Source organism: Neomonachus schauinslandi, chromosome 1 (genome assembly GCF_002201575.2).
Source record: "Neomonachus schauinslandi chromosome 1, ASM220157v2, whole genome shotgun sequence".
NCBI lineage: Eukaryota > Metazoa > Chordata > Mammalia > Carnivora > Phocidae > Neomonachus > Neomonachus schauinslandi.
The window spans coordinates 65,829,084-65,856,294 of record NC_058403.1 but is presented as its reverse complement, the minus strand read 5'-3'; the positions used below and the strand labels follow the sequence as shown (position 1 = coordinate 65,856,294).

General features: G+C 39.0%; 1 protein-coding gene across 1 annotated transcript; it reads right to left on the bottom strand.

The window, feature by feature from the left end:
• Window positions 1-11,865: 11,865 nt before the first annotated feature.
• Window positions 11,866-23,161, bottom strand: CSTA (cystatin A). Its single transcript, XM_021692474.2, has 3 exons — window positions 23,041-23,161; window positions 15,172-15,273; window positions 11,866-12,115 (listed from the first exon to the last, which is right to left on the bottom strand). Exons 1-3 carry the CDS (start codon window positions 23,104-23,106, stop codon window positions 11,987-11,989), a joined length of 297 nt encoding a protein of 98 aa, XP_021548149.1. The 5' UTR covers window positions 23,107-23,161; the 3' UTR covers window positions 11,866-11,986.
• Window positions 23,162-27,211: the final 4,050 nt, after the last annotated feature.

The window sequence follows — 27,211 nt, the reverse complement described above, 5'->3', positions numbered from 1 at the left end:
CCGAATTCAGATCCTTGTGGTTATAGGACTGATGTGCCCATTCCCTTGCTGTTATCAGAGGCCACTCTAAACTAGAAGCTACCCACATTTTTTGGCGCATGGCCCCCTCCTTCTAGCTAGCAACAGTGTATTGAATTCTTCTCATTCTTGGTATCTGACTTCCTTTTCTGCTAAAAACCAGACAGATTTTGCTTTCAAAGGGTCTTTGTGATCAGATTAGGCCTATCATGACAGTCTTCCTTTTGATTAACTCAGAGTCAAATGATTATAGCCTTAATCTGCAAATCCCCTTTGCCAGGTAACATCACAGATGTAATGTCTCCTATTCGCAGTCTAAGGGATTAGAGTAGGACATCTTGGAGAGCCATTTTAGGATTCTGCCTACCATGATGATTTAAACAAGCCACCTGGCTCTGGCACAGTTAGATTGACCAACTGGGTCATTGGTAGGCCTATGTTTCAGTATGTGTACCCTCATCAGATTATGCATTTAGAAGTGAGCAATAAAAGTATAAAATGTGCACTGTTCTTTCAACAGATCTTTTGAGTACTTACTGTCGGTCAGATACTGTCTTAGTTGTTGGGGATATTGATAGAAAAACCTCCTTTTGTGGAGATTATAATCTAGTCTTAAAAAGGAAAAATCTCTTAGGGCCAGCAGTAAAAAAGATTTTCTATAGGACTTAAAGTGAATGGTGCCTGACAGAAAGTTGATACTTTTTTTTTCTTGCATGTGTCTTTTCAATTGAAAGGACTCAATAAAAAGTAAGACTCAATAAATAAAGATCTTCCTGATGCTCAGGAGGGAATTGAGAAACAGTCCTTGGAAAGGATTCATAACAGCTTTTCCAGAATTTCAGGTCTGCTAAAATACTATCTAGCTAATCCAATTATGTTAGTAGGATGCCTGAATCATCCCAATGTAACATGAAAAATGTGCGATTGTGGCAATCAGTGACTTTTACTATAATGAATATTAGTATGTTTAGTTTGTGATGAATGGCACTTAAACCCTCAAATATGAAGAGAAAGGGATGGCATACTATTCTTAACTGAATGAGCCACCCAGGCGTCCCGGGATGGCATACTATTCTTGAAAGTTGATTTGCCTCTTGAAACAGTGTCTTGTATATAGCTGCTGCCTTAAACAATAATTGTTGATTTTGTTGGCTTGAAGGATAGGTAGGATTTATTTTTTTTTTTAAGATTTTATTTATTTGACAGAGATAGCGAGAGCAGGAACACAAGCAGGGGGAGTGGGAGAGGGAGAAGCAGGCTTCCCACTGAGCAGGGAGCCTGATGCGGGGCTCGATCCCAGGACCCTGGGATTATGACCTGAGCCGAAGGCAGACGCTTAAGGACTGAACCACCGAGGCGCCCTGATAGGTAGGATTTAGTCAGAAAGAGAGGGAGAAGAAGCTGAATGCAAAAGTTCAAAGGTGAGTTTGACTCTTCCTTGGCAGGACAGAAGATAGCCATAGAAGAAACACCAATCCTTAAATGTTTGAGTCTCTCCCATATTCTAGGCACTATTTGCCAATACTATACATCACTGAACAAAACAGATAAAAAAATACCTGCTCTTAAAGAACTTATATGTGGTGAAGAGAGATGGACAGTAGTAAGGAAGTAAAGCATATAGTATGCTGAAAGGTGATAAAGCTACATGCCAAAAAAAAGAATCTGGAATGGGGAGTAGAGAGTGGGTGGCAAATGACTGATTTCAGCTGATTAGAGAGTATTATAATTCCCTGTCTTTGAAAAGCCGATTTAAATAGAGACAAATAATACCAAATAAATGCAGTAATAAAAAGGAAGTTTTCTAGTAAGTCATGCTCTCTCTCTTTTTTTTTTTAAGTAATCTCTGTACCCAATGTGGGGCTCAAACTTAAAACCCCAAGATCAAGAGCCGCATGCTCTACCAACTGAGCCAGCCAGGTACTCTGGTCATTCTCTTTTTCAAGTTTTGCTTCAAAGATAGCCAGTTTAGGAAATGGCGCGATAATGTACCCATTGCTATACAGTAGTCTCTGCTGTGCCATGCTACCTATTTAAGACCGTCCAGGGATAACTTGTAAACTGGGAGATTAGTCCAACATGTGGTTTCCCAGCAAATCAAGAAAAATGAGTATTCGGCCTGGAGTTATGTGAGCTAATCAAATGTTTGAGATTACTGAGGTTACTCATGATATCTGTGTGTACCTTTAGCCTAATAGTTAAGCCTTGATTGTTCCTTAAAAAAAACAAAACCAAAAAACACTTCTTATATGGTTGAGCATGAATGTTGAAGAATAAAGAAAATAGTCATAAAGTGATTCTTCCTGATAGGGGCAGCGTTCCTAAGAGAAGCCTAATTTACCCAACAGCATTATTTTGGAGAGGAAACACAAAATGTTAATGAGGTTTAAGCAAAGATAGCTTCCAGCTTCTGAATGCAGTGGCCTGCTGAGGGTAATCGCTGTAAGAGGGAAGAGGACTTAGCCTAGGTGAATTTGTGGATTTCCTGATGCATTAAGAAAGGACAGCAAATCCACTGGCACTTAAAGATAGTTGCTGTAGATAGAATGGCTTTTCCACTCTAATTTTAAAAGCTAGCAGGCAAAATTTAACTCCGTGGGTTCTCCCCAAGGATAAGTACCAAGTTCTTAAAATGGCTTTTGAAGTCCTTTGTGTTCTGGCTCCTGTTTGCCTCCAACCTCATCACTCTCTACAATGTACTCTATTCCCCACTAGTAGGAAACTACTTCTGTTTCCAGAAAAGACCCAGTGTTACCTCTGAACTTCAGCACATGCACTCTGCCATGGCCAACTCCTACCCATGCTTCATGTTTCAGCTATCACTTCCTTCAGCAAGCCTTTCCTGACTTCTCAGATATAAATTAGATGTCCTTATTATGTGCCTGCATGATGAACACCTCTTTCATGGTCTTTATCATGCTGTTCAATTGCTGGTTTACCTCTATCCCACCAGGTTTTGAGGGCTGGCACTGTGGAGTACTCAGTGCTTGGGATAGTTAAGCCTGAGATGCTGCTAGTTTTCTACCCTCTAGCCATTTTCCTCTTCCTGATCAAGAGAATCCTGATTTTGTCTATAGTATCAGTGTGCCCAGCTTCCCTTGCAGCCCCAGATAGCAGTGAGGTAGTTTTTGACAATGAGCTATAAGCAGGAGACTGTTGGGGCATTTGGGGGAAACTTTGCTGATAGAGGCATTGTCCTTTCCTCCCCCTTTCTCCCTGGAGTATGATTAGGGTCACTAGGAACAAGAAGGATGAGGACTATTTGCTCACTGTGGTGATGAACACAAAGTTAAAAACCATATGTTGAGGAGGGCTGAACAGAAAGACAGAGACTGGATCCTTGATGGCATTGATTGATTGTTCGTTAAAAAAAACAAAACCAAAAAACACTTCTTATATGGTTGAGCATGAATGTTGAAGAATAAAGAAAATAGTCATAAAGTGATTCTTCCTGATAGGGGCAGCGTTTCTAGGAGAAGCCTAATTTACCCAACAGCATTATTTTGGAGAGGAAACAAAATGTTAATGAGGTTTAAGCAAAGATAGCTTCCAGCTTCTGAATGCATCCCAGCCCCGGGCTGTCTGTCTCCAAATTAAGTGAGGGCAGGGATTTTTAATTTATTCATTGAGGGATATAATAGGAGTGGTTCACTTACTTGGTTAAGCCTCTATGTTTAGGATTCTGTTACATGGAGCCAAATGATATGTTCAATGAACGAACAGTATACTACTACTAATAGCTCATTTGTTCATTGCTTACTACAAATTAGGTACCATTCTAAGTATTTTACATGACTGCTATATTTGGGAGACAAAATTTGGGAAATTCTAATAGGCAAAGGCTAAAGACCAGGCCCTACACCAGGCCAGAAGTGTATGAAGGAATTTGCGGGAAATTCATCTTCTTTCTCTAAGAATGACTTGACATTGAGAGCTAGTCCAACTAGGATCTGTTCATTACTTGGCTCCTAAGGATTTGGGTCAGATCTCATTCATATATCGCAACAAACCAATGCAGAGGGTTTTTTGTTTTGGGGGGGGGGGTTTATGCTCAGTTGTGAAATCTACATTAAATCTCTCTCTCCCCCCTAATCAATCATGCCTTACTTCTTTAAGGACACAATATTCCTGTCTGTCCATCCATCCATTAATTCCTCCATCCATATGTTTGTCATGTGGATCATATACCAGCCACACCACAGCCCTTTCTAGGAAGGACTCTTTGGCCCTTATCTCCTACTGAAATAGCACCCCTTGGTAGCCCGTTTTGCACTATGCATCACTAGGGCTGGGCAGCTGCCCAAGAACTGCTAACCTTAAGTTGGCCAGTGTCTTAGGACATGTCGTGGGGCAAGAAGATGATCTGGACAATCAAATTCTTCAAGGCTTTGAACTGAGAAATACTGAGGAAATGATGTAGTTAGCAGTGGAAGGTGAAGCTTGAAGGAAGTGGTGATGAGGTACAATAGGGAGCCACGAGGGTCCAGTGTTCTGAGAAAGCAGGACCCATGAGGATGCACACCATGAAGCAGGGAAAATTATACAGAAGAAAGAATGCCAGTTGGAGCTGGCACAAAAGTGGACAGAAACAGATGCAGACAGCTGCTTGGGGAATAGCTGAGCCCATTCATAATAGAGCTCTAGAGTAAAAACCCGCATCCATAGTTCCTCAGGTTCTTAGAGCTGCCTTGGATTCCGGTTCTTGGGTCTCCAGCTTTGAGACCCAGTTCTGTATGGGTCCCCCTTCACAAGGCCTGGTTGTTTGACATTTCCTAGATTCCTAAGCAGATGCATCTTTATGATAAATCTGTGTATTACATAAAATAAGTTCTCTTGAACCAAAGGAGTCTATCAAGAACATTCCCACTGGGTCAGGTGGCCAAGCGATATCTCCCTATTTAAACTATCCATTGACATTAGGACATTTTTTCCTCATCCAATACCTCCTCATATTGTCATTTAAAGCACCAGGCATGTACTTGGATAGTTTCTTGGGAAAAACTCCCCACTGGGTCTGAACCAAGTTCCAGCAGGGGAAGCCTCAGAAGCCTCCAGGGTCCAGGATGAGTCTTTGGCTCTCTCCTAAAATAAGAAACCAGGCAGAAAATCATAGATTCACTCCCTCAGGTAAGTGAAGAAACCTGTTTCCCAAGACAGAACAGAGAAGGCATTGCCTACAACCCTGAGCAGAATCATGCCCTCTGAGTTGTAACTTGGCCCATTACTGGTCATTATTTAAAAACAGTCTGTGGCAGAGAATTTGGGAGGGCCTGACAGACAGCTGGGGTTGAGTCCTTCACCTTGGCAAGGCAAGAGTACATTCAGTTTCTCTCTTTGGGGTTAGACAAAACAATTTTTGCGATAGAGTTACAAATTCTATGTACAAATGCTCCCAGATTCCATTTCAAATTTGATGGGGAAAAATGCTTCAGAAATGCAATTTTCCCTTGGTTGCAATGTACTGTAAAGGAAAGCAGGGTTTTTTTGGAGAAACTTGCCCCTTTATTTGGATAAGCCCTAAATGACCAATGAGCTTTCAAATACCCTTTCCATCAACTGGACAGCCTACAATTATCCAGTTACAGATCTATTTTCTTTTTGTTTTTCTTGGAATTCCAACAGTTCTTGGGAAGTAAGTCTAATTGTTCAAATACCACTTCCTTATTTTTTAAAATGTCACTCCCTTTAAAAAATTATCTTCCACATTAAAATTGTTTTTAAAAAGAGTAATTTCTCAACGTAGTGTAAATCTTCAACAATAGTGTAATTTTTCAACAACATTTAGTAAATGAAAAATAATTTTCACACTTTATTTTGCTGGGACTAAACAGATTTGGGTTACATTTTTTGACATGTTTTTTTTTTCCTGTTTTCATCATCTTGTTTTAGGCTGGTCTCAGCCTATCAATAACCAATGTTGTGGCTGGAGCAGTACTTGTGGTTCTTACTATGATTGCAAGACACCCTTAGGCCCTTAAGCAATAACTGTCAGGAAACTTTGGAGGGGAAACATTATTACTTACAAGATCTGGAAATTACATAGCATACCCGGGCCCACAAAGTGAAGTCACAGGGAGAGAGAAAGAGATTGCCCTGGCCTGGAATTCTGTTTTTATTGGGGGTGGAGGATGGGGGGCCTAGGGCTTTGGGGGCTCACTCTTTATTGGTGAATTTAAAATGTAAGAATGGAAATGTAAAGCATGGGAAGAGAGAAAGAAAACGAGTGGCCCAGATGGTTATCGAAATTAACCAAGATCTCTAAAACAAGGGAGTCCTCATTTGAGGGAGGTGGCTTGGTTCTTTACTTGGTCTGTGGCTGGTGCTGTGTTTATTTGAGATAGTTATCTTGGAAGAGGATGAGTCTTTGAAGTGGATGCCTCACCAAAGCTTAAATGAGGCACTTGTATTACAAAAGCAAAACAAATAAACAACTGTCAGGGTTTACCCTACACATCTATTCTGTTTTTAACCTACTATCAGAAATTTTTTGTAGTATTTTAAGTTTTGAAATATATTTTCAATTCAAGTATTTCCATTAAACCTTTCTCCTTTTTCCTTTATATCACTCTAGTACTCAACCTTGGCTGACGTTAGAATCATCTAGACTCTTTCTCAGATTTTTACTCAATTAGTCTGCATGGGGCCTGACTTGGGACTTTTATTTTATTTTAAAGATTTTATTTATTTGAGAGAGAGAGAGAGAAGCAGACTCCCCACTGAACAGAGAGCCCGACTCAGGGCTCCATTCTGGGACTACTGGATCATAACCTGAGCCAAAGGCAGACGCTTAACCTACAGAGCCACCCAGCTGCCCCCCAACTTGGGACTTTTAAAAAAATTATAAACCAAGTGATTCTAATATGCAGGGATGATTGAGAATCACTGCACACATTACTTGATCTTCTTTCCTATTCCTATTTGCTACTATGTTCTCACTAACATGAAGTTTACTTAACCAGTGACAGGATATGTTTATCCATTTATTCAAGTCTTTTATTTCTGACAGTGAAGTGCTGTAATTGTCTTTACATATGTTCTGTATGTCTCTTACTAGATTAATTCTTAAACATGTGGTATATTCAGTCTTCTATACCAAAATCAGGATAAAGTACAAATAAATCTAATCAATCTGATTATAGAGTTTTGTATATCCTGCTCTGAGTTTATAACTACAGATGTTTGTGTCCATGTTTGCATTTCTCGGAAAAGGATTATTAGGCCAGTGAGATCATTTCTGGTAGTCTCTGTTACCTAAGAGCCGTATGGCATTAATATTAGCCAGCCAGTGGAGATCTTTTAGTTCATTGATTGAAGTTAATATCTCTGTGCTAGGAGCTGACAGCAGATGGATAAGACAGTTTCTTTATTATGAAGCATCTAGCAGTGGTCATTACATACATATATATCACTACACTATTTCAAGCTCTCCCTTGCCTCCTACAGGGGTCAGAATAGCTGAGCAAATGAATTCTGAGCTTGTGTTAGTAGAGTGTAGGAATTAAGAGCATTGGTCCTGGAGGCAAATAGCCTGGGATTATATCTTCACTTTATTAACTAGCCATGAGGTCCTGGGCAGTAACTTAACCTCTCTACACTCAGTCTTCTGTAAAGAGGGGATAATAACAATATTTATTTCATGAGATTGTTATGGGAATTAAGTGAGTTACATGTGTAAAGTCTTTAGAACACTACCTGGTATAAAATAAGCACTTAATATATACTATTATTATTTGGGGACAGGGGGATTGACAAGTGGCACTAAAAGGATGATGAACAGAGTGCAGAACACAGAGGGAGACATTAGTTAGGGCATCTTTTTTTTTTTTAAGATTTTATTTATTCATTTGAGACACAGAGATACAGAGAGAGAGCACACGTAGGGGGAGAGGCAGAGGGAGAGGGAGAAGCAGGCTTCCCGCAGAGCAGGGAGCCCGATGTGGGGCTCAATTCCAGAACTCTGGGACCATGACCTGAGTCAAAGGCAGACGCTCATTTAGGGCATCTTTAAAACAAATTTCCTCTTTTGCTTTCTCTTCTTCTCTCCTTTCTCTTTCCCTTTCCTTCCACTTCTTCCTTACCTCTCCTTCCTAACAATTCAGTCCAAAATCTGTTAGGTAGGTCCAAAGAAGGAATACTATGAACAATTTTATGCCAATAAAGTAAATAATACAGATTGAATGAATATATTTTTAGGAAGACAATACTAAAACCAATTCAAGAAGAGTCAATCTAAATAGACCTATAACAAGTGAAGAGTTAAATTAGTAATCACCCATAAACAAAAGCCCAGGCCCAGATAGCTCCACTGCTGAATTCTACCAAACATTTAAAGAAGAGTAAATACCAATTCTACACAAATTCTTCCAAAAAGTAGGAGAGGAAAACTTTCCAACTCATTCAGTGAGACCACTATTACATAGATACCAAAACCAAACAAAGACATCACAAGAAAGCTACAGATCAATATCTCTCATGAATATGGATGCAAAAACCCTCAACAGAATGCTAGCAAACCAAATCTAGCGCATAAAAAATAATTATATACCATGACCAAATGGGATTCATTGTAGGAATGTGAAGATGGTTTAACATTCAAAAATCAATTAATGTAAAGCACTATAGTAAAAAAACAAAAAGCAAAACCACATGAACATCTTAAAAGATGCAGAAAAAAAAAGATGCAGAAAAAAAGGCATTTGACAAAATCCAATAAATAGCCTTCCATAATTTTAAAAAACTAAAAGAAAATGTCATCAACTTGATAAACAGCATCTACAAAAACCCCACAGCTAACATCATACTAAATAGTAAATGACTGAAAGCTTTCCCCCTAAGATCAGGAACAAGACAATAATATACACTCTCACCACTTCTTTTTAACTTTGTACCAGAGGTTCTAGACAGTAATTAAGGGTGAAATAAAAGATATTCAGACTAGACAGGAAGAAGTAAAACTGTCTCTCTGCAGATGCCATGACCTTGTTGTATAGGAAAATCCCGAGAAACAAATTACCAATAAACAAATTCAGCAAGATTGAAGAATACAAGACCAATATACAAAAATTGATTGCATTTCTATACACATGCAATTAACAAGCCAAAATGAAATTAAGAAAACAATTTTTTTTTTTTTTTGAGTTTTAATTTTTTTTTTTTATTCTTATGTTAATCCCCATACATTACATCATTAGTTTTAGATGAAGTGTTCCATGATTCATTGTTTGTGCATAACACCCAGTGCTCCATGCAGAATGTGCCCTCCTCAATACCCACCACCAGGCTAACCAGAAAACAATTTTATTTACAATAGCACACGTGAGAATAAAATGCTTAGAAATAAGTTTAACAAATAAGTGCAAAACTTATACTCTGAAAACTATGGAACACTGTCGAAAGAAATTACAGAAAATGTAAATAGTTGAGGAAACATCCCATGTTCATGGATTGGAAGGTTTAATATTGTTAAAATGGCATTACTTCCCAAATTGACCTACAGATTCAACATAATCCCTATCAGAATCCTAACTGACTTCTTTGTAGACATTTATAAGCTGATTCTAAAATTCATATAGAATTTCAAAGGGCCAGAAGAACCAAAACATTCTTGAAAAAGAACAAAGTTGGAGGATTCATACTTGTTGATTTCAAAACTTACTACAAAGCAACAGTAATCAAGAAAAGTGTGGTACTGGGCACCTGGGTGGCTCAGTCGGTTAAGCGTCTGCCTTAGACTTAGGTCATGATCCTAGGGTCCTGGGATTGAGGCCCACATCAGGCTCCCAGCTCAGCGGGGAGTCTGCTTCTTCTTCTCCCTGTGCCCCTACCCCCTGCTCATGCTTGCTCTTTCTCTCTCTCTCAAATAAATAAATAAAATTTAAAAAAGAAGACATGTAGATTAATGGAACAGAAATGAGCATCCAGAAATGAATTTATGTGACTGTGATGTTTCGACAAGGATGCCAAGACCATTCAATGTGGAAATGAATAGACTTTTCAACAAATGGTGGTGGAACAATTAGATAGCCACTTACAAAATAATCAAGTTGGATCCTTACTGCATACTATTTATAAAAATTAACTCAAAATAGAAACTTAATTCAAAAGGGATCAAACACCTAAAGGTAAATATTAAAACTACACAACTCTTAGAAGAAAACATAGGAGTGAATCATTATGTGCTTGGATATGGTAAAGGATCCTTAGATCTGACACCAAAAGTACAACAACTTTAAAAAACAAACTGATAATTTGGATTTCATTAAAATTAAAAACTTTGACACTTCAAAGGACAACATCAAAAAGTAAAAAGAAAGTAGGGGAGAAAATATTTACAAATCATATATCTGATAAGGGACTTGTATCCAGAATATGCAAAGAAATCTTACAACTCAATAATAAAGACAAATAGCCTGATTTAAAAACGAGCAAAGGATCTGAATAGACATTTCTCCAAGGAAGATATGCAAATGGGTATTAAGATCATGAAGGATGCTTGACATCATTTGTCATCAGGAAAATGCAAATCAAAGCCATAACACAATACCACTTCATGCCCACTACAATGGCTAGACTCAAAAAAGCAGAAAATAACAAGTGTTCAGGATGTGGAGAAATCCAAACCATCTTACACTGCTGGTGGGAATGTAAAATGTTGCAGCTACTCTGGAAAACAGTCTGTAAGTTCCTTGAACAATTAAACATATAGAGTTGCCATATGAAACAGCAATTTCACTCTTAGGTATCTACCCAAGAGAAATGAAAACATATATATGGGCAAAAAATAAATAAATAAAATGTGTGCAAATGTTTATACATTGTCCATAATAGTCAAAAGGTGAAAGCAACCCAAATATCCATCAACTGATAAGTGGATGAACAAAATGTAGTATATGCATAAAATTGAATATTATTTGACCATAAAATGGAATAAAAGATCAGCACATGCTACAACATAGATGAATCTCCAAAACATTATGCTAAGTGGAAGAAGCCAGTTGCAAAAACCATATGTGATTTCATACATATGGAATGTCTAGAATAGGCAAATCTTTAGAGACAAAGTAAATAAATTAGTGATTGCTTAGGGGTGAAGATGTGGAGGAGGATGGGGGATAATAGCTAAAAGGGTTTCTTTTTGAGGTGATGAAAATGTTCTAAAATTGGCTGTGGGAGTTGCACACATTTTTAAATGTACTAAAAACTATTGAATTGTATAATTGGGTGAATTATATGGTATATAAATTATATCTTAATAGAGTGTTAGAAAAGAGAAAAATGGCAATTAAATGGAACACTTGGTTTTGGACTGGAGCTTTTAGCAATAAAAGACATTTTGGGGAAGGTGAATGTTGTCTGGGGATTAAATGTTAGTAAATATATCAGTGTTAACTTCCTGATTTTGATGGTTGTATTTCAGTTATTCAGGAGAAAATGCTTGTTTGTAGGAAATGCACACTAAAATATTTGTTGGTGATGGGGCATCACTGTAGGTAACTTACTCTCAAATGTCTGGGAAAAAAGTTTTTTTGCAACTTGTCTGTAAGTTTGAGATTATTTCAATATATAAATATACTTTGTAAAATACCTGATTTAATTTTAAAATGTCAGGCTAGGGATGGAATATTGGATTCTCTGCTACCACAGGGCACTGATAGCCCATGATCTAGCCTGCCTGTGGTGGGAATGGTGGTGGTGGTGGTGGTCTTATCCTTTAGCAAGTTGCACTGGGCCTGACTAATTTCTATAAGATTTCCAATTGACATCAATTTGTATGGAATTCCTACTCTAAAGCAATAACATTGACTTTGAGAAAGAGAAGGTAAATACTATTTAATTCAATGAAAGAGAAATAGTTGAAGAAATAAATCTATTTGAAAAGGAATGTTTGCTTATTGATAGTTATATTTATTAGCAGGGAACATTAGTTAGTAGCCAGTGGAAAGTATCAGACCACTTTTGGAACATGCTGCTAAAAGCCTGTGATCTCATCGTCCTTGCTTTTGTCAGTCTGGTAACCAGTAAGTGTCAAAGTTGGATTTGGTCCAGGAAGGCCTTTGAATACTTTCATGTGAATATAACTATTATCACCTACTCGCACCTAAAAGATAAAAAAAGAAAAAAAAAATGAAAAGGAAATTCATTCAGATGGATCTATGTCAAGTGAAAGATCTACAGACTTAAAGACTCACCGAAATAAGTTTTCAGGAACAGTATTTCTATATCAGCATTCTTAGACCCTTGATTTTCATAAGCCTACCACGTTATTTTATGAGAAAGGGCAGGCTAAAGGCATGGCAAGAGGCATAAGCCCTTCATTTATTTTATTTTATTTTATTTTATTTTATTTTTATTTTATTTTATTTTAATTTCTCTACTGCTTGGGCACAAATGAAAGTACATTTCATTTTCAAAGATGCACAAAGCAAGAAAACAAGTGACAGTCTCTTTATTGATTCTGTTTTTTGACTTCCAAATTGGGATACTTTATTTGCCACGTGGTTTGAGAAGGGAGGAGAAAATCAGAATTGTCTTAGAAAATTTGGGAGGTGTGGTTCCCATATCTATATTAGAACCTACACTATAAATGCCCACTGATAGGACTGAGCAGACACCAGGGGATGGACAGTCTAGGGTCCCTTTAAAGTAAAGGGATCTTGCTGGGAAGTCATTGGTATGAAAATTGAAATGGTAGTTTGGGCATGAATCTGGGACCTAGAATATCATGGTGAGAATTTCTACTTTTGTTTTTGGTTAGGACAATAAAAGTTTTGTCTTAGAATAATATTTTTTATGTTCTGATGTCCCTTCTTAATTAACAAATACCATTTATCAAATGTTTACTATGATTCAGAGGCTATGATATAGAATATTTTATGTACTTCTTACTATAGGCCTGAACAAAGGTAGAACAATGACAGTTTTATACATGCAGAAGCAGATTAGGAGAGATTAAGTAATTTTCCATAAATTTCTTAGCTAATAAGTGATAGAGTCAAAACCTAAATCTAGACTCCAACATTGATGTTCTTTTCACTCTACATTATAACTATTATTTTTTTTCATGTAGGTTCCACACCCAGCATGGAACCCAGTGTGGGGCCTGAACTCACAAGCCTAAGATCAAGACCTGAGCTGAGATCAAGAGTTGGATGCTCAACCAGCTGAGCCACCCAGATTCGCCTACAGTGTAACCTTTTAAAAGCATTTATTCTGCGTTTGGAACAGGACATCAGCCTTTGCATACATTATTAGAAGCAGCACAGCCAGTAGTTAAGCATCAGACCACCTGGGTTCAAACCCTGGCTCTGCTCCTATAACTGTATGACCTTTGTTAGTTACTCCATCTCCCTGGGCCTCCATTTTCTCATCAGTAACACGAGGGAAATGATCATACTTATCTCATAGATTTGTTGAGAGGATTAAAAGAGAGAACACACGCTCAGCTCTTAGAACAGAGCCTGGCACATTGTAAGTGCTCAGTAAATTTCTAGCTCATTTACTCACACAACACCTGGCAAAGTAGGTTTTTATCTGCATTGTGCAGATAAAGACACTGAGGCTCAGAGAAGATGAGGGGCTGTGATCACACAGGCACTGACTAATGGAACAAGTTGAACAAGGGTTCAAACCCAGAACTGTCTGACACCAAAGCCTGCACCCCATTTTTCCACCACCTGGCTTTTGATAGGTACTTGAAAAAGAACACAGAAGGTCCCATCAACAGAAAGACCTTAAATGTAGAGAGCAGTTCAGAGCAGAGATCAACAACTAGACAGCCAGGAAGTAATGAGGGAACTGGGGTCAGGAGTTGTAATCCAGTAGGAGAAATCTAACCAGGCAGGTGGTCTTAAGGGATGAAATTTTCAATTTTTCTGATGAGCTTTTTAAGAATTACATGAGCTGGTTAATATATGAAATTTATGAACTTGGACTAATTGTAAATTATTAAAACAATGATCCCAATTTGGAGAGAATGTTTCTTCTCTTTGAACAAAATCATTTTTAACTGGAAAAAAGTTCTTTTTCAGCTGTGAAGAAAGTAGATTGAGAAGGGAGGAAACAATGCCATTGCTTTCTGAGGATGAGGTGACATCTCATTCATGTGGGCCACCCCAGGACCTGGCATATACTAGGAGCTCAAATTTGATAGGAGTGGGCTGATTCATTTACATGACCCAGTGTTGTAATTTTCCTATGCTGAGCTGGTTAGGACCTGTTATTTTATTTTTTTGCTGAAAACATTTTTTAAACATTTTGTATCTTAAGTAGTTAATTGTTAAAGAGAAATAAGCCAGACTGTGCCTTGGTCAAATGGTTTTGTAAAGATCCAAGTACATACATTTGAATGTCTGTTATTATTATTTATTAAATCAGAATTATCATCTCAATACAAAAGGATGAAGATGGTTCTCAAATATCTATGGTTGACTTGTTGAATTGGTTCCGTCTCAACTTTGCAAACATTTTCTTCAATTAGAACTGGATAGTGCATCATTTAATTCATTGATACAGCTATAAAATTAATCTTAAAATTATTTTAAATGCTCTACTGTTTTAAACTACACCTACAGTGTCACAAATTGAATCTACTTACAAATTGCAAAAATTATTTAAACTTTATTAATCAAAATGCTGTGTGAAGGACAAAAGTAGCTTCAGTTATTTTCCCACCTTAAACTACTTTAAGTCATTTCTAAAATCCATTTAATTTAGACACATAGAATCGCAAAGCTTTGAGTGGAATAAGCTTCAAGATAGTATCTGGTCCAGCTCCAAGCCTTCAGGCAATTGAGATATTCTCTCACTTCACACAAAAAGCGCTATGGCCACAAACTGAGCATGCTTGGAACCGTTATGAAATCTCTTTCTATACAATTTCTGAAAATTGTAATTTGTAAATTGTAATTGTAATTTGGAAGGAGTCAATATAGGAAACCTTTCTAAATTCACAGGAAACAGATGGTATAAATATATCATCATCTGCCAAATTTGAGAGTCTACCACTTGGGAGATTTCATGCTAGGGAAGCACCTTCATTTAGGACAACCGGAAGGGACAAAATATATGGTAAGGGTGCAGGGAACATCACATAAAGTGGGAAATGCAGTATCTTTTAGTGCCAAGGTGAACCCAACAAGGATGTTGAACTCTAACCTTAATGTAGTAATTTATTCCAGCAACCACTTGAGTTTTATACTCTACAGCTTCAAATTCTTGGTAACTCTCATTTGTTTCTTCTTCAAGCTGAGGTTTAACCTTAAGAAGAGAAAAGAGGAAATACATTATTAAAGCTATAATGGACTCCATTTATGTGATTTACAAGTCTGGGAACCTTGTGCTTCTAAAGATGCTCAAACATGATAACGAGAGCTATTTTCAGTATTTCAAGGAAAAGAAAAGACCTACCTTTAATAAGATTACATGGGCTAACTAAAATGTTAAATTTTGTTGCTTTAGGCTGAATTTGCATCAACTCAGTGTGGTAATATGACAATATGGTAACATTTTCACTAGTAAAACTCTGATATATATGTCTTTGATTAATAAAAATAGAGCAATAATTACTATTTCACTTAAATTTTTTTTTATTTTGAAGTAATTTCAGACTCAAAGTTGCAAAAATAGTATAGTATATCTCAAGATCCTTGATTTAATCACATCTGCAATTTCCTTTGCCATGTAAGATAGCACATTTATAGGATTCAGGGATTAGGATATTGGCCACCATTCTGTCTACTACAGAGAGATTATAAGCTTTGGTGCCAGCATGCCTGAACCCGACATGACAAGGGAATGGAGAGTCTCAAATTCAATATGTGAACTTTTACTGGATCTACCAGTTTTCAGTATCGGTCCTTCATTCCTGCCATCAGCTGAGCCTGATATTTCTAGTTTTCACTGTGTTCTCTCTGACTCACCTTCTGTTAAGAGTAAATCTCCAGAATTCTGCTAGCTTGGAAGATAGTGAAAGGGAAGGATCTGGGGGTGGCCTAACTGCTCCTCAAACAGATCTGCTATCAGTTCTCCTGGATTAGCCCCATGCCTCACTCTCATCTTCATACGTTTCTGGCATTGCTAGTGCTTGAGCCATTTTGGAATTCTGCACCATGAATCCGCTTGCTGCTGGCTCATCACTCCCCTCTATGGTTGGGCTCCATCTAAGTGGCCCAGTCATTTTCCATCGTTTATCTGTTTTCCATCTTCCAAGGTTTGGTCAGTATTTCTGAGGTGGTGTTTGCCTATCTCCTGTTGTCCTTCTATGTGTGGTTTTGTGCCCTTTCCCCCCTAATCTTTTCCTATCATTTAGAGGAAAAAGAAAATAGGTGTGTATGTTCGATACGCCTTGTTTATTGGGAAGTTGCCTCCCTTCCCTTCACTAAAGCATTCTACGTGTTTCAGGCAGGCATCCTGTGCATCTAGGTTCTCCCACAGCCATTCAGTCCTTCCCATCAGTAGGCAGACATATTGAATCCTTTTCTATTGGCCCCTCGGTTTGAGTACCAGAACTGGTTTTCAAAGATGTAAACATTTTGCAACTCTTGAGTTCTCAGACCACTTTTGAGGGTACAACACCTCATGGACCACCACCTATTTCTCCTGTGACTTTCTGAATAGATGGGAAGAATGTGCTATTGCTTTCTTGAGATGGAAAATGAAGCTCCAAAGTGGAGAAAGGAAGAAGACAAATCATGAGGAAAACAAAAAAACAAAAAAAACAAAAACAGAAATGGGAAGAGGTGGGGTGCAGGAAAGAGGGAAAAAAGGTAGACAGGAGTGCAGAGAGAAGTCAAGTAAGGAGAGGAGTTACTGTCCTATTGCTTCCCCTGTCTAGCCTTTCTGAGCTAACGCTGGGTACCAGTCAAGTTAGGAGCTGAGTTGGAAAGGGTTAATCTCTAAACCCAAAATTATCTATTTAAACCTCATTTTACAAATGAGGGACCTGAGGCTGTGAGGAAAACATGACTGCTTAAGGCTGAAAAATTATTAATTACAGTTATTTAAGGTTTTCCATCCCTTGCCTGATAGTTTAAGTATCTGATTTATCTGTTGCAATGATCTGTATTCCTTCTGGTCTCCAGTCTTTTGGTCATGTTTTTTTGTTGTTGTTGTTTGTTTGTTTGTTTTACCACATATCAGAAAATTTTATTTTATTTATTTTTTTAAAGATTTTATTTATTCATTTGAGAGAGCGAGAATGAGAGAGAGAGAGCGAGAGCACATGAGAGGGGGGAGGGTCAGAGGGAGAAGCAGACTCCCCGCCGAGCAGGGAGCCCGATGCGGGACTCGATCCCAGGACTCCAGGATCATGACCTGAGCTGAAGGCAGTCGCTTAACCAACTGAGCCACCCAGGTGCCCCAGAAAATTTTATTTCTATTTGTCCTAAAAAATAGATCAAATCTGTAACCTTTCCACTGCATCTGTGAAGTCTACAAGTCCAGAATTTTCCACAAGAGAGCAGATTTCCAATGTCCTGGTTTGTTTTGGTAAGTGCACCGGCACCCTCAGACTGTGTGCCGCGATTTCAGGTTCACTGTACTTATAACCTGTAGCCTTGCTCTCTCTTGCCAGTAGAACAGACTGGTATTCTTCTAATGTTGGATGTTATGAACCTGGGGTGATGAGGTCTTAAGCGGAGAAGCAGGAAAGGGGGCAGAATAGGAAGGAACTGGTCAGTGAAACCTTAATTTTCAGAAGGCAGCTTGGTGCTGAAAGACCCCCCAGGGATGGGTGCTGGGAGGGTGGAGGCCAGCTAGGAGTGGTGGTCTGGGACCTGGTGGTCCATAGACAGACCTTGAGCTGAACACAGTTGGTGTTCACCTTCCCCAGCCTGCCATGCATGGTGGTGGCTGAGATGCTGGAAGAAACAGTAAGGGTTTGTTACTCGGGCCCCAGCCAGGGGAAGGATGCTTTCAGGGAGGAGCAGCTGGTAAAATACAATTACCCTAGAGCTGTTCAAGATATTTTTACGGTTGCAGAGCATGAATCTAGGTGAGTTGTTATTAGTTCTCTGGGATCTGAGGATTTGAGCCACGCTGCACCCAACACCAAGGCATTTTCCCTATCTATAATCATTCTGCAGAAACATTGGACTATGTATAACTTAAAGAGGAATGGATAGAAAGGTGATAGTGGCAACATAGGTAGGCCATATTTTGGGATGTTTTACAGAGTAAGGAAGGAGAGTTTGGGTATGGCATGAAAGTATAGTGGGACTGATGAGAAGTGACTTATAGACATTTGTCATCTGACTACGTATTTGAGGGAAGGGGCAAGTAGGGGGCAAGGCACCTGGTATGCAAGAAATGATAGCACTCCACATAAGAGAGGAAGGGCAGAGTCTTAGACTGGAGGGAAGAATGAGATCCGGCAAGGGATAAGGAAATTGGGAGTGTTCTTGTACCAGATGACTGTAATCTTTTAAGAGAACGAACTGAGACACTGGCTGGAGGGGCCAAGGGGATGGGAGGGATTGAGAAACCAAGGAGAGAGAAGACCCAGGTCCACCTCTCCGGGGTTTCTAGGAAAGGGCCAACGGAATGTCACTGAAAGAATGTTTTGGCAACCCTAGGGTCCTGTTGTGGTTGTTTGCTGGCATGCATTCATAGATTTGTACTGAGTTTCTGTGGTTCTGCAACTTCCTTGAGCAAAGTTCTCTGAACCTGGAGCAGAAGCTGAAGAGGAACTGGTGGCAATGGGAGTGATCTCTAATTGAGGACTAGAATGCCAGAATTTCATGAGATACACAGAAATCAGGGGTGGAAGTGTGCATGAAGCCACCCATCATGGGTCCAGTCTGGATGAACACTCAAGTGGGCCTACGCATGTTCTGATGATGAAGATGGGAGGGTGAGGGCCTGAAAGATTGTGGTGTGGCTGAATGGCAGGTTCTCTGGGTGTGGGGCAGTGGGAGACGTGATTGATGAGGAGGCTTTGGTCAGAGAGAACACAAATGTGTGGGTGAGTGACAGCTATGACATGCTAAGCTCCGGGATGTGGTGTCCATGATGATATGCAGAGGGGGTGTTTGTATGGTGTTATGGTCTGTGTGGATTCCAGGAATGGCATTTAGCAATTAGGTTTGACTTAGGGGTGTGTGTGTGTGTGTGTGTGCGTGTGTGCATGTGTGTGCGTGCGCGTGCGCACATGTACGTGTGTGTGTTGTGTGTATCTACCTGTGCATGCATAATAATAGCCCTCATTTCTGAAAATAATTATTGAAATAACAGCTCTTTCCTGCACGTAAACATACTCTGGAATTACCATCCCAATGCTCAGGCCAAGTATAGCTCTTTATTTCCTTGTGTGTATCTCTTATCTTCTATCTATTTTGTAAATTTCTCTAAAGGCAAGAACCATCTTTGTGTCCCTTCTGTCCCTATAGCAATTCACACAGTACTGTGTACATAATGTTTTCTGAATGAAGAAACCAGGGTTGTTTTTCTTCATGACACCTTGTCTTCCCAGAAAGAAAAGGGGATAGAAGAGGATAGCAGAGACCCTCAAGTAATACAGAGACTCCTGGGAAACAGGATTTCTTTCACGTGTACTCAGGACCCAAGTACCATTTATATCCTTTAGTGATACGTGATACACACCTACCATTCAGTCTCTGTTATCTTCAGAATGGGGACACTCTTTTCTCCTGCCTTCAGAAATGTTCAAGTCTCCTCAAACCCAAGCTCTTTGTTTGATTTTCTTCTCTTTCTGACCTCATCCAACATCCCTCTTTTATTTTTTTATGTTTGTTTACTTATTTATTTATTCATTTATTTATCAGAGAGAGAGAGCACAAGCAGGGGAGTGGTAGGCAGAGGCAGAGGGAGAAGCAGGCTTCCCGCTGAGCAGGGAGCCCGATGCAGGACTCAATCCCAGAACTCTGGGATCCTGACCCGAGCCGAAGGCAGACACTTAACCTACAGAGCCACCCAGGCTTCTCCCTCTTTCATTTCAAATTCCTTGAACCTGCAGTTCTCATTTTTCTTTTGATGCTTTCCCCTCTCTATGAGATGGCCTTCCCTTCCTTCCCTTCTTTCCCAAATGGAGTTCTTCCTTCAGCTGGCATTCCACTAAGAAGCTCTCTATTAAGGACAGGGAAAGCTGATAAACCTCAGCTCCTCTAAGAATACCTGCATTTTAGCAGGTGATTTTTAAAAAAATTAGAATACATTAAAGAATCAAAGGGATAAAATTACAAGGTAAATGACAGGTAGTGGTGGTCTTCCTTGGGACCACCTCAGATAATACTAAGTGTATGACTACCAACACTTACCCGTTTACCTGACTCTGGGCACCTAACTAATTCTATAATCTTGGAGAAGGTATTGATTATATTTCTTCACCTACAGGTGGTTTTGGTAATACCTGCCTCTTGGGGTTGTTTGTAGGGAGATAAATTTTATCATGGATGGGAAAGTGCTTCCTAAACTGACCATTCTTCTGCCTTCTAATACTTAATTGGGAATTGTCCCCTAAGGTTCTCCTGGGAGAGGGGAGCCAGATGATAACTGGGAGCTTAATACCCGTGAAGCTGAACTACTACACAGTAATTATTCACTTGAAAGTTAGGAGCTTTGATGGGCAAACTCTAATGTCCTTCCTGGTCCCCAACCTATGATTTAAAAAATGTTCCTAATTGGAGATTGTTTTATTATGTTCCAATTATCTTGACTTCTCTAAATGGACTCTAAACCCCTTGAGGGCAGGGGCCATGTCTTAAAGTCCTTATGTATCTTCTATAACATTTAACACAATGCTGGACACCTAAGAGATAGTCAAGAAATGGTTCATTGATATTCATTTCTCAAATTGATTGAAATCTGAGGCTGGCTGCTCTCACAGAGAAGGCAATTTGCCATACCATGTATTTCCCTCAACCCACATGCTTCTCCATGTTCCTGCCACTGTATAGAGGAAGAGGCAGGTGGTCAAAAATCTGAAGATAGGCTAGCTTCTTAACTAGGCAGATATTAACCTCTTTGAATCTCAGTTTGAAATCTCATCTGAGATATGGACATGATGATTTCCTTCCCTGCACCAGGGGTTAGGAAGACCAACTGCAATGCAACTTTCTGGAGTGATGTAGCTATTGTTAATACCTATCTCTTATTCTACCTCCTCGACAGGGTTGGAGCCTGAGGTGAGCAGCAAGAAACACACTTTCAAATTAATTTCATAATTTAAGATGTGGTTCACAGATGGTTGTTTTTAACAATGCAAGGCCTTCTTATAGCTTCTTACTAAAAAAATTATTCTTGCTAACCAAGATAGGCTTTTTAAAATTTTCTGCACACTCTCTCTATATGGAATCTCTGTTATTCCCCATCTCCCTTATAGCTCCGGTTCCTGGAGAGTCTCAGGGGGATCTTCCAGGGTCATGGGTAATTTCGGGCAGAAATTTGAAGCGAAAAACTGTGATGCCCCACCTATGCATATTTCTTTCTTGTTTTCAAGTCACTGTTATGCACATCACCTTGTGTAGTCCTTACAGCTCTGATATCAGCAGAGCAAGAGGTGTGATCTTCATCTCACAAACAGAATTGAGAATTTTTTTGCAGTGCTCTGCTTTCATTATTTATTTATTTTTTAAAAAGATTTATCTATTTATTTGAGAGAGAGACAGCAGGGAGAGGGGCAGAGGGAGAGGGAGAGAGTCTTAAGCAGACTCTGTGCTGAGCACGGAGCCTGATGCAGGGCTCAATCTCAGAACCCTGAGATCATGACCTGAGCTGAAACCAAGAGTCAGAGGCTCAACCGACTGTACCACCCAGGTGCCCCCAGTGCTCTGCTTTTAGAAAGCCCATCTCCCATAGACCTCTTGGATTTATGTATCTCCAGATTTGCAGGCCAGTGATGTCATGGACAGAAGCATGGGCATCACCTGGGAGCTGGCTAGAAATACAGGTTATCAGGCCCACCCCAGCCATATCTACTGAGTCAGAATCTGCATTTTAACAAGACCCCCTAGGTAATGTATGCGTACATTGAAGTTTGCGAATACTAACCTGTACATTGAAATTTGAGAATACTGACCTCAAATAAAGGTATTAATGACTTAACATTACCCTTTGCAAGAAAGAAAAGCTCCAAAGTATCTATTTTTTAAAAGAACTCTTGAAAAGGAAACATTTACCCCCAAAGAATGAGTGATAGAATTCCAGACATTGCATCTCTAGAGAGCATTCCAGAGCCCTAACATAGAAATCCTATCTTTCACTTACACGAGAGGCCAGTCTTGTTTGCCAGTGTCATAGAATGAAGTTTCAGAGAGAAAAAAAACGAAGAATGATACAAGAAAATAGGGCAACAATTTACAAACCTAAAATGGTAATTTATATATATTTTCTTTCATAAAATATGCAGTATAATAAAATTTTATCATATAGGTGATAGCTAATCAAACAACACTTAGAAAAATGTATCAACTTGCTAAAAACATTGAGTTCTGTTTTCACCATTATCAATTTCAGAATCACCACAGACAATGTCACTCCCCTTCCCTACTAGTTTAATCATCTTCTATATACAAAGAGACTAAACTTTTTTCTATTTAGTCAGATTGGCAGGAAGTTTGTAAGTGGATTGTCTTTGCAATATTGTTCTTCATTTAACCCATTTAAAAAAATTTCCACACAGAGCGCATGAAGTTTAGTTTGTCAAATTGTTAACAACCTCAGACTTTAATTACATGTTGGCTCCATTTGGTAAGATTAGAAGCTTCATCAGAAACTGAATTAGTAATCCTAGAATCATACACTGTAAGCCTATAAAGATGACCCAATATAAATTCTTTTATAAATGGGGAAACTGAGGCTCAGAGAAGGGGTGTTACTTGTTCAAGATCACTCTCATAGTTGGGATTATTAGAGGTTTCAACTGAAAAGGTTTTTAGTTGTAAGGAAGCCTGAACAAAACCACACATTTCCAATGTTCTTCTGGTTTTCATGTTCACCCACACGCTTAACACAGCCCATCTAGGAACCAAGATTTTGGATCAATCCTTTTCATGAGATACACCAACTCACCTTGTTAGCAATCTCCTGGATTTCTGGAGTGGCAGGTTTGGCTTCAGTTAAGCCTCCAGGTATCATTTTGGCTAATTGCTTCTTTGCTAGGCAGGATGCTGGAACTGAAGTGATCAAGGAAGCGTGGAGACTCTGGTTTTTAAAGAGGGTGTTGCTCAATAAGCTCCGCCTCCAGAAGGTTTTCTTTTTCACAAAGAGCAAAAAGGCACAGGGAAAATGAATATGTCTTGAAGCTTGCAAGCCATGCTGCTTCCTCAACAGAGTGTGCCAGTAGGAATTTGGGAGAATGAGTGCTGAGGATGAACAAATGGGTGTGCCCAGAGAGTCAACTACGTCATCACAGGGAGTCAGACTTCCCTGCATTCTCTTGGACAATGATTCCATCCTGGTGCATCTGAGGAATGAAATCTGGAGCCACGACCAGAGTTTCCCACTGTTTTAAACCTCTAATACTAAATTTTATATTTTAAAGGTATATTTATTAATAATGTCAAGGCTGATTGTTTAGAATTTACTTGACTTTATAAAGAAAGTAAAAGTGTCTGTCTGGAGAACCTTGGCTGGATATTTGTATTTTACTGTTTGTTTGTTTTTACATTTCTAGAACTGTAGAAAAACACAAAGAGTAAAACAACAAGCACCTATATTCCTATCACCCAGATTTAAAACTTTTAACATTTTATCTTACCTACTTTCCCTTTTTCCTTTCCTTTCCTTTCCTTTTCTTCTTTTTCTTCTTTCTTTCTTTCTTTTTTTTTTTTTTTGGTAGTTGTTTTTAAGAAAATCAATATTACCAGTCTCCCATTCCCATCCCCCGCCCCCCAACTTTGCCCTCCACAGAGGTAAACTACACTGTGAGTTTGATATCCTTCTAGCCCATTTCATACATTTACTTAGTGTGTTTTTTAAAATTTATTTAAGTTGTATGCTAAACATATACTCTATATATGCTTTTTTCCTGCTCAACATGTTTTTGAGTTGTTCCATGTTGACACACAGATAGATCAATCTAGTTTATTTCCTTTAACTGTTATTTGATGATAGATTGATCTATCTATCATCTATCTATCTATCTATCATCATCATCTATCTATCTATCATCTAATCTATCTAACTACTATATGCTATTCCGCATTTACATACTTATTCCCCTACTGATGAAGACTTTGGTTGTTTCTCGTTTATTACCCTTATAAACAATATTGCATTTTTTTCCCTTTTGTCCATGTGTGACAGCTTCTGGAGGGAAATTATCTAGAAGCAAAATTGCTGCTTTATGTGAATATTTATCTGCATTATTTTATTCAATTGTTGGAATATATAACATGTACACATGATAAGAATATTCAAAAGGAACAAAAGAGTTTACAGTATAAGGAATTCTTCACCCACTCTATTCCTCAGCCACCCTTCTATTCTCTAAAGACTATTGTCACCAGCTTCTGTATCCTTCAGAGATATTCTTTACATGTACAGATATATAAATAATTAACTACACACATACATATACATATGTATATACTTTTCTTCTATAAATGGTACAAATGGTACCCTACTTATCCTTATTATATGCTTTGCTTTATCCCTAACAATATATTTTGGAGACTGTTTTATATTATTATATTACACATTAATACTTTCATATTATAATTAATTAATATGTAATATATAAATTATATATTAGAAAGGAGCTTCATTCTTTATAAAGTTTGGCAGGTGCTTGACAAATTTTTGGAGCTAGGTGGTTGTCTTACTGGATAAGCTAAGGGGTGCTATGCAGATGGATGCGCATGGAATGCCCTGATCCATGTATTGAGAAAAATAGCAAAGGTGAATGACATGGTATTCAATCAAGAGGCCACAAGTCATCTTAAGACTTAGCTCTGGCCATAGATAGTCCTTGACATCTTCCTGTGACCTTTCTAAGTCAGGTTCTCTCATATCCAGGCCTTTAACCTTTTTTCAAGGCCACAGTCAGTTTCTGCCTCTCTGTTCACCAACTAGTTCAGGTGGTACTTATCTAATCTCCCTAGTGGTCAGGCGTGGGGTAAGCAGCATATCTTCTGTTCTCTTTCTAGAGTCTATGCCTGGTACTCTTGGGTATTCAAAACCTTTGAGAACCTGTTGGTTCTCAAAAATTTCTTTTAGAAGCAAAAACTGACCCAAAGCAAATATTGCTTTTGTCTTTGCATTTCTACTATACCATCCTAGCTCTTCTCAAGGTAGTATGGATGTCTCTGATAGGGAAGAGTCACAGAGAAGGAAGTGCAGAAAAGAAAAGCACAAAAATTAATATCTCTGTTAATAAAAATTAAAGTGACAAAAAGAGACTAGAGGTTGCCGCTGGCTGGGAGTGGGAGAGAGGATCTACTGCAAACAGGCACAGGAAATGTTTTCAGGAGATGGAACTGAACTGTTCTATAGTGGTGTGATTGTGGTGGTGGATATCAATGGTACACAATTACCAAAATTCATCAGATTATACACTTAACATGGGTGGACTTTATTGTATGTAAGTTATACCCCCTCAAAAAAAAGCTGAGGTAAAAAAGCACTACCTTTTAAACACCTTGTTGATGTGTCTCTTGGTCTTGCTTTTATACTGCTTCCTCTAATATTTTCTTAACTTGAATTTGAATTGATTCCATCTTAGTCAGTCAACAATAATTTAAACTTCTGTCTTGTTACTTCACTAAGAAGCACAAGAGCCTCTCCCATAGTAGTCAGATGTTAGCTACCATGAAATACAATTATTTTTCAAATATGGTCTAGGACAGAGCTTTTTTTGTATTACATAATTTATAATTTCTTTCTGGGAAGAAATTAGCTTTCTTGATAACATACTTAAGCAATTTTCTGATGAACTTTGATAGGATTAAGACTTGTTTGGCAAACCCAATTATTTTCTCATAAAATAACTAGTTACTTTTTATAAATGATACGAATAAGTTTCTCATACCTTTCAGAGGACTACAAAACTCAGGCTTCCCTTGTGATCATTAGGGATGGACAAGTGCCTTGTGGAAAACTGCAGAACCAGCCCTCAAGGAGGGGTTGGCCAACACTGCGATTGAGGAAAGTCATGTCAGTCCTGCCATTAAAATCAGGGTAGACCTGGAGGAGGGGCCGTGACAGTGGGAGGTGGGAGGAAGATCCGGGAGGAAGGTAAGGAAGTTTCAGTGGAGGGGAGGAGAGTTGGGGGCCAGCAGCCCCTGTCCAGTGGATTTTTTTATGTTGGAGATGCACGTGGGCTGTTGAGGCAGTTGGTGGGTGGCTGCCTGTGACCATGCAGACCCCCAAAGAGTCCAGTGCCATCAACACTCATGTAACTAGAATCTCTGCTCTCGCTGCTCTACACCAACTTCATACATTTGCAGGGCAAATGTCTTCTTTCTCAAACTCAATTTTTGTCAGTCTTTCCTGCACCCAAGTTAGTTCAGTGGTTTTCAAATTGCCCTCAAGGGACTCTAAAGGTTTCTCAGAGGTCCCCCGGGGCCTGGAGGCGAGGGTGAGAGGAAATGGGGGAAGGGGAAAGAACAGTTAGCTACCCATAAATGCTTTGCCTCTGCTTTTTGCTTCAACTAGAGTGGTGTGGCTAAGCACAGAGAAGAGGGAGTTCTCTGAAAGAATTCCTTTCAGAAGGAGTGCTCTATTCTTATGAAAGAATTTCCTTGTCCAGGCCTTCTGGGGAGAAAGCTGTGACTCTCTGATCTGGGTGTTGGCTGGCATTTTGGCTTGAGAAAAGCAGTTTTTATTCTGCATTCAGAGAGAAGGGGAGACAGTTCAGCTAGCCAGGTGTCAAGAGAGCCAGCCTGTACTTTATGATGAAACCGCTTTCTGTGACTTTGAACTTCAAACTTGCAAAAAGTTGACCCAGCTTACAAAATGCTTGGTAGGAGTGGATATTTTTTTTTTTTTTGAGAGGGAGCTCGTTGTCAGAGTTTCATGCCTGAACTGCTGTGTAGCAAAACAGAGTGGACAGAAGGGAATAAAAAGAGTGAGCCCTTAGGGCTCAGCCAAACTCCTGGGGCAGGCATAGAGTTTCCTCCTCTCCAAACTAGATCTCTTTGGCTGGGGAGTTCCCAGTTCCCATCTGGTTTGCATATATTTGGAGTTCCATGTGGGATTCTTTCCCCCACCCACACTTTTTTTAAATTGAAGCACAATTTAT

Bases quoted from the DNA above. Each gene is read 5' to 3' on its own strand.
- CSTA (XM_021692474.2), bottom strand. From the start codon at position 23,106: ATGATACCTGGAGGCTTAACTGAAGCCAAACCTGCCACTCCAGAAATC. The intron at 15,274-23,040 runs GTGAGTTGGTGT...TCTCTTCTTAAG, and splicing joins TCCAGGAGATTGCTAACAAG to GTTAAACCTCAGCTTGAAGA. The intron at 12,116-15,171 runs GTTAGAGTTCAA...TTTATCTTTTAG, and splicing joins GAATAAATTACTACATTAAG to GTGCGAGTAGGTGATAATAG.